The sequence below is a fragment of the Lipophrys pholis genome, assembly GCF_963383615.2.
Source record: "Lipophrys pholis genome assembly, contig: SCAFFOLD_28, whole genome shotgun sequence".
Lineage (NCBI taxonomy): Eukaryota > Metazoa > Chordata > Actinopteri > Blenniiformes > Blenniidae > Lipophrys > Lipophrys pholis.
This window is the reverse complement of record NW_028292088.1, coordinates 911882-921569: the sequence shown is the minus strand read 5'-3', so window position 1 is coordinate 921569 and position 9688 is coordinate 911882. Positions and strand designations below refer to the sequence as shown.

The window sequence follows — 9688 nt, the reverse complement described above, 5'->3', positions numbered from 1 at the left end:
TTCTTCTCAGTGAGATACCTGGACGGAGGAAATTTGCTGATTCAGTAGAAATGATTAATATTAGAAACATTTAATTTAGTTTCTTCTAACTTGTTCAGTCTGTTTGATTCCTGGTTCCACAGGTGGTACCTTGTGTTTCTGTGCTTTTAATTTGAAACTGTGGTACCTTCTCTTGGTCTGAATGGAAAGCGAGGTGACGTTACAGTCGGTGTCTGTCCCTGCAGGTTGTTCATCCTGGGCTCCTACGACAGGGAGACGTATGTCCACTGCACCCTGGAGCTGAGCAGCCAGCAGTGGCAGGAGAAGACCCGCAGCTCCATCAAACAGGTGTGCTCCTCCTCCTCCTCCTCCTCCTCCTCCTCCAGACCCCCCACGGTGCCAGAGGGAACCCGGGCCGAGCTGCTCCACAGGGCAGGGTGGTGGCGCCGTGGAGCGGCTGAGAGCAGCGGCACCACGCCTCAGCCTCCACGTCATGAGAATGAGAAAGATGATTGCAGTTTGTTCATATGAGGAAACGTGAAGCCGTCCTTCATGTTGGACACGTCCTCTGATCACTTTGTCCCCCGGCTGACATTTTGAGTGGCAGAGCAGCTCTTCCTCCAGGCCCCTCTGGCAGATCATCCACTTATCATCACATCGGCCTTGTTAGGAAGTGAGTAATGAGCGTTTTCCAGGGAAATGTCAGCTCTAATTACCGACTGTGGCTCCAGACGCTCCTGCATGACATTTGCAGCGGCGCAGAGATAATCTGGATTGTGTCCTGCAGTAATCGTCCTGGACTGTTTTCCTCTGCTGCCTCTAATGACTGTGGGCAGTTAGCTGAGCGCCCAGCAGGGGGCAGTAATCGTCCTGGACTGTTTTCCTCTGCTGCCTCTAATGACTGTGGGCAGTTAGCTGAGCGCCCAGCAGGGGGCAGTAATCGTCCTGGACTGTTTTCCTCTGCTGCCTCTAATGACTGTGGGCAGTTAGCTGAGCGCCCAGCAGGGGGCAGTAATCGTCCTGGACTGTTTTCCTCTGCTGCCTCTAATGACTGTGGGCAGTTAGCTGAGCGCCCAGCAGGGGGCAGTAATCGTCCTGGACTGTTTTCCTCTGCTGCCTCTAATGACTGTGGGCAGTTAGCTGAGCGCCCAGCAGGGGGCAGTAATCGTCCTGGACTGTTTTCCTCTGCTGCCTCTAATGACTGTGGGCAGTTAGCTGAGCGCCCAGCAGGGGGCAGTAATCGTCCTGGACTGTTTTCCTCTGCTGCCTCTAATGACTGTGGGCAGTTAGCTGAGCGCCCAGCAGGGGGCAGTAATCGTCCTGGACTGTTTTCCTCTGCTGCCTCTAATGACTGTGGGCAGTTAGCTGAGCGCCCAGCAGGGGGCAGTAATCGTCCTGGACTGTTTTCCTCTGCTGCCTCTAATGACTGTGGGCAGTTAGCTGAGCGCCCAGCAGGGGGCAGTAATCGTCCTGGACTGTTTTCCTCTGCTGCCTCTAATGACTGTGGGCAGTTAGCTGAGCGCCCAGCAGGGGGCAGTAACGCACCGGTCCTCTGGGAAGCAGCGGTCAGGTTCATTCTGGTGATAAAGATCCACAAAACCTCTTCCTTTTCCTCCTCCTCTTCCTCCTCTTCCTTTTCCTCCTCCTCGTCTTTCTACTCCTCTTTCTCCTCTTCCTCCTCCTCCTCTTCCTCTTTCTCTTTCTCCTCCTCCTCCTCTTCTTCCTACTCCTCTTTCTCTTCCTCCTCCTCCTCTTTGTCTTCCTCTTCTTCCTACTCTTTCTCTTCCTCCTCCTCCTCTTCCTCTTCCTCTTCTTCCTACTCCTCTTTCTCTTCCTCCTCCTCCTCTTTCTCTTTCTCTTCCTACTCCTCTTCCTCTTCCTCCTCCTCTTCCTCCTCCTTCGTCTTTCTCTTCCTCTTCCTCTTCTTCCTACTCCTCTCCCTCTCCCTCTTCCTCTTCCTCCTCCTCCTCTTCCTCCCAGCTTCAGCCGCACCATGCTTCTTCACCGTTGCAGGTTGCTTCAGTCAGAGGTGTGTAGACCTGTGGGGTCTGGTTCTTCATGGGGGGGACCCTCAGGTCTGGTTCTTCATGGGGGGACCCTCTGGGGTCTGGACTGGAACGTCACTGAAGCTTCTGGATAGTGCAGATAAAGGACCAAACGAGAATCTATTGGGTCTATTCTCTGACCTCTGACCTTCTCTGATAATTTCCCCCTGTCCCTGTTATTGCCCCTCTACCTCTATCTCTACCTGCCCTGTCTCTGTCCCTGTCTCTGTCCCTCGACCTGTACCCGTCCCTGTCCCTCTACCTCTCCCTGTGCCTGTACCTTTGCCGGTCCCTGTTCCCGTCCCTGTTCCTCTACCTCTATTTCTACCTGTCCCTCTATCCCTGTCCCCGTCCCTGTCCCTCTCCCGCTATCTCTACCTGTCCCTGTCCTTGTCCCTCTCCCTCTATCTACCTGTCCCTCTACCTCTATCTCTACCCGTCCCTGTCCCGTCACTCTAAACTCCACTCCATGTCCTGTAGTTTGACATTGCTTCTCTCTGCAGCCTAAAGTGAGCAGCTGGAGACTCTGAACAGGAACTAGTTTCTCTCCTCCTCTTATTAGTTTGATTGGTTCTCTGCAGGCCTCCTAGAGCTCAGTCCCAAGACCTTAGAACGTCACAGTCACACTGAATTCAACTGCTGAGGGAACCAGCAGGATTGTCAAGACTTAGATCCAAATCAACATTTTCACAGCAAAGAATCTTTGATTCTTCAATGAAAAGCATGAATGATGTTGAGTTCTTCAAACATGTCAACATTTTGGAAATGAAAGCTGAGATAGATCAAAGGGCCATAGAGTTCAAAGCACCTGTGGATTCTGCAGAGAGAATTCCTCAACATCTTGGAAAGGAAATTCCTCCAAATCCATCAGGATGAGTCAGAGAATTACCGACCAATCAGAGGCCGCCTTTCTAAACCTAGAAACCACATGGTATGAATGGACCAATCCCGTTGCTCGTTACTGGGCGCAATACAAAGCAGAAGTCTGGAGACGATCATTTCCTCTAGTTTAGTGAAAAAAGAGGGATTTAGACCAAAGGATGGAGGAGATCTGGAGGGGTGGAGGGAGGATGGAGGCGGTCTTTGTGGCCCAGCAGAGTCCCACTCCCCTGGTTTGAGCCCCTGTGAGGATCCAGACCAGCTGGACTGACCCTCCAGTCCACTGTAGCAGAGTGCGAGCGCCCACCGCTCCACTGCGCCGTCCCACTGCAGCCACTTCAAAGCCCTTGTTTGTGTGAATGCGCTCTCAGAATGCAGATTGGTGGCATTTGAGTGGATTTATCAGGCCGGCGCAGCGCCGGGCCCGGTGCCGGGCGCAGCGCCGGGCCCAGCGGGCCTCTGAAGTTCAGATTAAAGACCAGACCATCTGGGAAAGGTCGACTCTTCCTCTTCCTCTTCGTCTCCCTGATGACGCTCTGATAGCAGCTCCTCATCTCCTGCCCGCCTCCTCCTCCTCACCTTTTCAATATCTCTGCATGTTACCCCTGTCTGGCCCCCAGGAGGGGCAATAAGAGTCCTCGGACCAGGTCTGGCCCCCAGGAGGGGCAATAAGAGTCCTCGGACCAGGTCTGGCCCCCGGGAGGGGCATTAAGAGTCCTCGGACCAGGTCTTTGTTCTGGATTGTATTGGATTAGTTTAGACCTCATGGCTGGTTGGGGGCAGCAATGAGGTCTAAACTAAGGGTTATCCAGCGTGTATCCACCGTGTATCCAGCGTGTATTTGGCGTGTATCCAGCATGTATTTGGCGTGTATCCAGCGTGTATTTGGTGTGTATCCAGCATGTATTTGGCGTGTATCCGGCGTGTATTTGGCGTGTATCCAGCATGTATTTGGCATGTATCCGGCGTGTATTTGGCGTGTATCCGGCGTGTATCCGGCGTGTATCCAGTATCCAGCATGTATCCAGCGTGTATCAGGCGTGTATCCGGTGTGTATCCGGTGTGTATCCAGTATCCAGAGTGTATTTGGCGTGTATCCAGCGTGTATCCGGCGTGTATCCAGTATCCAGCATGTATCCAGCGTGTATCCAGCGTGTATCAGGCGTGTATCCGGCGTGTATCCGGCGTGTATCCGGCGTGTATCCGGCGTGTATCCGGCGTGTATCCGGCGTGTATCCGGTGTGTATCCGGTGTCCAGCGTGTATCCGGCGTGTATCCAGTATCCAGCATGTATCCAGCGTGTATCCGGTGTGTATCCGGCGTGTATCCGGTGTGTGAAACCAGCTCAGCTGGTCCCAGAGGTCACTGGAGGTCACTGAAGGTCACTGAAGGTCACTGAAGGTCACTGGAGGTCACTGAAGGTCACTGGAGGTCACTGGAGGTCACAGGCAAAGCAGCAGCCAATGCAATAAAAGATCATTCTGGTTTCTTGGAGCCAGAAATGATCCGTTGAATCTAAATGATCCGTTGACGTTTCAGCTTGTTTCTGTTTCATTCATCACGACTGTTGTTCGACAATGGAGCTCTGACTGAGTCCTGAGAAGAATCAAGTGGGAAACGGGTTCAGAGTCCTGAAGAAGAATGGAAGCAGCTGTTATCTCATCTCCTCATGAACCAAAGAACACAACACCACCCTGTCAGTTACATCGTGTAGTACATTGATACTTATACTTATATTTATAATACCACTTCTGGTGGCAGCATTCTCCTCCTGTCCTTCCCTCCAGGAGTTCTGAACCTTCTGGCTCTTTAATTTCTTTTAAATGGTGATTATTCAGACGGAGACAGACGACCTCCACCCGCCAGACCGGGGCCTCCGTGGTGGTGGTGGTGGTGGTGGTGGTGGTGGCACAGTGCGGCCGGTAGTTCAGTCTGCATAGTCAACTGCAGCGGAGTGGTGGAGGACGATATCTACGTCACATGAACCAACAGGTGGAGGACAATATCTACGTCACATGGACCAACATGGTGGAGGACGATATCTACGTCACATGAACCAACAGGTTGAGGACGATATCTACGTCACAGGAACCAACAGGTGGAGGACGATATCTACATCGCATGGACCAACATGGTGGAGGACGATATCTACGTCACATGAACCAACAGGTGGAGGACAATATCTACGTCACATGGACCAACATGGTGGAGGACGATATCTACGTCACATGAACCAACAGGTTGAGGACGATATCTACGTCACAGGAACCAACAGGTGGAGGACGATATCTACATCACATGAACCAACAGGTGGAGGACCATATCTACGTCACATGAACCAACATGGTGGAGGACGATATCTACATCGCATGGACCAACAGGTGGAGGACCATATCTACATCGCATGGACCAACATGGTGGAGGACGATATCTACGTCGCATGGACCAACAGGGTGGAGGACGATATCTACGTCGCATGGACCAACAGTTGGAGGACGATATCTACGTCGCATGGACCAACAGGGTGGAGGACAGTATCTACGTCACATGAACCAACAGGTGGAGGACGATATCTACGTCGCATGGACCAACAGTTGGAGGACGATATCTACGTCGCATGGATCAACAGGTGGAGGACGATATCTACATCACAGGAACCAACAGGTGGAGGACGATATCTACATCACATGAACCAACAGGTGGAGGACGATATCTACATCACATGAACCAACAGGTGGAGGACCATATCTACGTCACATGAACCAACATGGTGGAGGACGATATCTACATCGCATGGACCAACAGGTGGAGGACCATATCTACATCGCATGGACCAACATGGTGGAGGACGATATCTACGTCGCATGGATCAACATGGTGGAGGACGATATCTACATCACAGGAACCAACAGGTGGAGGACGTTATCTATGTCGCATGGACCAACAGGTGGAGGACGATATCTATGTCGAATGGACCAACAGGGTGGAGGACGATATCTACGTCGCATGGACCAACAGGGTGGAGGACAGTATCTACGTCACATGAACCAACAGGTGGAGGACGATATCTACGTCGCATGGACCAACAGTTGGAGGACGATATCTACGTCGCATGGACCAACAGGGTGGAGGACAATATCTACGTCACATGGACCAACAGGGTGGAGGACGATATCTACGTCACATGGACCGAAAGGGTGGAGGACAATATCTACGTCACATGGACCATTGCAGGCCCAGTGGACAAGGAAAGTATGACTTGGTCTTCAAGCAGTTGCAGGTGACGTAGTGTCGAGGCGGAGGCTGAGTGGAGCCTTCACATATTGTCTGTGTATAGAATATGAATTAGGCTTTATGGCAATAAATCGGTACTCGGTATCGGTACTCGGTATCGGCATCGGCAGCAGAGAGGACCACCCCCACCAGGAGGCAGCAGAGAGGACCACCCCCACCAGGGGGCAGCAAAGAGGACCACCCCCACCAGGGGGCAGCAGAGAGGACCACCCCCACCAGGAGGCAGCAGAGAGGACCACCCCCACCAGGGGGCAGCAGAGAGGACCACCCCCACCAGGAGGCAGCAGAGAGGACCACCCCCACCAGGGGGCAGCAGAGAGGACCACCCCCACCAGGAGGTAGCAGAGAGGACCACCCCCACCAGGGGGCAACAGAGAGGACCACCCCCACCAGGAGGCAGCAGAGAGGACCAGCCCCACCAGGAGGCAGCAGAGAGGACCACCCCACCAGGAGGCAGCAGAGAGGACCAGCCCCACCAGGAGGCAGCAGAGAGGACCACTCCACCAGGGGGCAGCAGAGAGGACCACCCCCACCAGGGGGCAACAGAGAGGACCACCCCCACCAGGAGGCAGCAGAGAGGACCACCCCACCAGGGGGCAGCAGAGGCAGAACCCCACCCAGTCCACCCTCTTTGTACATGTTAACATGACGATGGGGCCATAATGGTAAAGTCTGAGGACCAGCTGCTCCTGAAGCTCTGCCTGGACTCTGTCCCCCCGAGAGACGCTCTGCTGCAGAGAAGCCCCTGGCAACACCGTCGATGAGCTCAACGAGCCCCAATGTGGGTGGAGTCAAGGTTGACGTGGGTTGTGTTTGTAGGAGGCGTGCTGAGTAAAGTCCGGTTCCTCCTCCATAAGAACAAGAAGAAGGTTCTGCTCTGCCGGGTGCTGCTCATGCTCAGCAGCTCCTTAACGACTCTGTCATATTTTAATCATGTTGATCATGTGACCATGCTACTGTACAGCTCGTTCACATGTCAGAGGGCGGAGTTACGTGATGCTCCTGAACACATCGCTCAGCTCCTGCAGTTCAAACCAGAGCCACCAGGCGGCTCAGACTCAAACCTCCTCTGTTATTACTGGAACCGTTCAGAGGAAAGGTTCTGCAAACATCGGAGGGAGGAAATAAGCTGCAGTGGGAAGGTTAAAACTCCTGTTGTGGGGGGCGTGGCCTGTTATGGGGGCGTGGCCTGTTTGGGTAAAGAAACCTGTTGGCTGTGTTTACACACCTGTGTGTGTGTGTGTGTGTGTGTGTGTGTGTGTGTGTGTGTGTGTGTGTGTGTAGGTCGTCGTCGTTGTCTCACTTCTCATGTTGACATTCAAAGTGTTGACTTGTGGAGCAAAAACAAACCATTTATACCTGCAGTTACAGTAACACACACACACACACACACACACACACACACACACACACACACACACACACACACACACACACACACACACACACACACACACACACACACACACACACACACACACGTACACACACCTTCTTTCCCATTGCAGCGGTTGTTTGATGTTCCACTCGGAGCGTCTTTGTGTCTTTAATCTGCTCTGTACACCCGATGAAAGACACACACACACACACACACACACACACACACACACACACACACACACACACACACACACACACACACACACACACACACACACACACACACACACACACACACACACACACACACACACACACACACACCCCACTGAGTCATGTGGTGTCTGTAGCAACAGAGCGGCCTCGCTCTCTCCTCCTACGTTCTGGATTACAGACCAAACTTAAGCTTTGATGATGATGATGATGATGATGATGATGATGATCTAAAAGCTAATTTGATAATCTGAAGTGGATTTAATCTAAAAACTCTGGTTGTGTTCTGACCCTGGTTCTCCACAGCGTTGTGGAATAACAATGAATAATGAAACGACCCCACCGTGACTTGAGATGTTTACCTTCTAGTTTGTTTGCAGGTTCTATAAATAGAAATATGTTCTGGAAGGTTCTTTGGCCTGACCGGTCCTTAGTTTTCCTCTGGGGGACGCTTTGGCTGCACTGGTTAGAACCTTGGACATGAAGGTTGTGATGCGTCTGTCCAACGAGCTGGAGGCGTCACAGAGCAGGACGCTGTGCCGCTCTGTGTCCAGCTGCTGCTCTGCCTTCATTAAAACGCTCCATTCGGACTTGTTCTGGAAGTCGGTACTGGAACTGATCGACTTCCTGAGGCGACGCCGCATGTTGGTGGTCTTAACAAGTGTGTCTCTGTCTTCAGGAGACACTGAGACATTGAGCTGTGTGTCGTCTGCAGACCTGAGGACGTTGACTTTACATTTTCATGCTTCGTGGAAAATCCAGAAAACAAAGGATCCCGACATGGAACCGTGGTACCGAGGATTTACACAGGAACTGGTCTTCTGGGTGTCCAACATGGGTTTGGTTGGAGACAGGTGAAAAGGGTGGGGTGCTGCTTCAACCTGTCTCTGTCTCTGTCCCTGTCTCGTCCCTATACATGTCTCTGTATCTGTCCCTATACCTGTCCCAGTCCCCGTCCCTATACCTGTCCCAGTCCCCGTACCTATACCTGTCCCTATACCTGTCTCTGTCCCTGTCTCGTACCTATACCTGTCTCTGTATCTGTCCCTATACCTGTCTCTGTCCCTATACCTGTCTCTGTATCTGTATCTGTCCCTATACCTGTCTCTGTATCTGTATCTGTCCCTATACCTGTCCCAGTCCCCGTCCCTATACCTGTCCCAGTCCCCGTACCTATACCTGTCCCTATACCTGTCTCTGTCCCTGTCTCGTACCTATACCTGTCTCTGTATCTGTCCCTATACCTGTCTCTGTCTCTGTCCCTGTCTCATACCTATACCTGTCTCTGTATCTGTCCCTATACCTGTCTCTGTCCCTGTCTCGTACCTATACCTGTCTCTGTCCCTATACCTGTCTCTGTATCTGTCCCTATACCTGTCCCTGTATCTGTCCCTGTCCCTATACCTGTCTCTGTCCCTATACCTGTCTCTGTATCTGTCCCTATGCCTGTCTCTGTCCCTATACCTGTCTCTGTATCTGTCCCTATACCTGTCTCTGTCCCTATACCTGTCCCTATACCTGTACCTGTCTCTGTCCCTATACCTGTCTCTGTCTCTGTCCCTATACCTGTCCCTATACCTGTCTCTGTCCCTGTCCCTGACTCCCCTCACTCCAAACTCCACTACATGTCCTTGTTTATTCCCCCTGTAGTTAGAATTACCGACCAATCAGAGGCCGCCTTTCTAAACCTAGAAACCACATGGTATGAATGGACCAATCCCGTTGCTCGTTACTGGGCGCAATACGAAGCAGAAGTCTGGAGACGATCATTTCCTCTAGTTTAGTGAAAAAAGACGTAGAGACGGACATTAAAGACACATTTAGAAGCTTTGAGCAACACGTCTATTTATTCAGACGTCTTTTCTGAACATTGAGCGTCCAAATGACGGCTGGACGGC

At 52.2% G+C, this 9688-nt stretch overlaps 1 protein-coding gene across 1 annotated transcript in view; it reads left to right on the top strand.

Moving 5' to 3' along the window:
- pdzd8 (PDZ domain containing 8) overlaps positions 1-9688 on the top strand; it is an 81845-nt gene that overhangs the window by 21087 nt on the left and 51070 nt on the right. The window contains exon 3 of the mRNA XM_080493915.1: positions 225-327. Coding sequence (XP_080350041.1) covers positions 225-327 — 103 coding nt within the window. The remainder of the gene's footprint in view (positions 1-224; positions 328-9688) is intronic.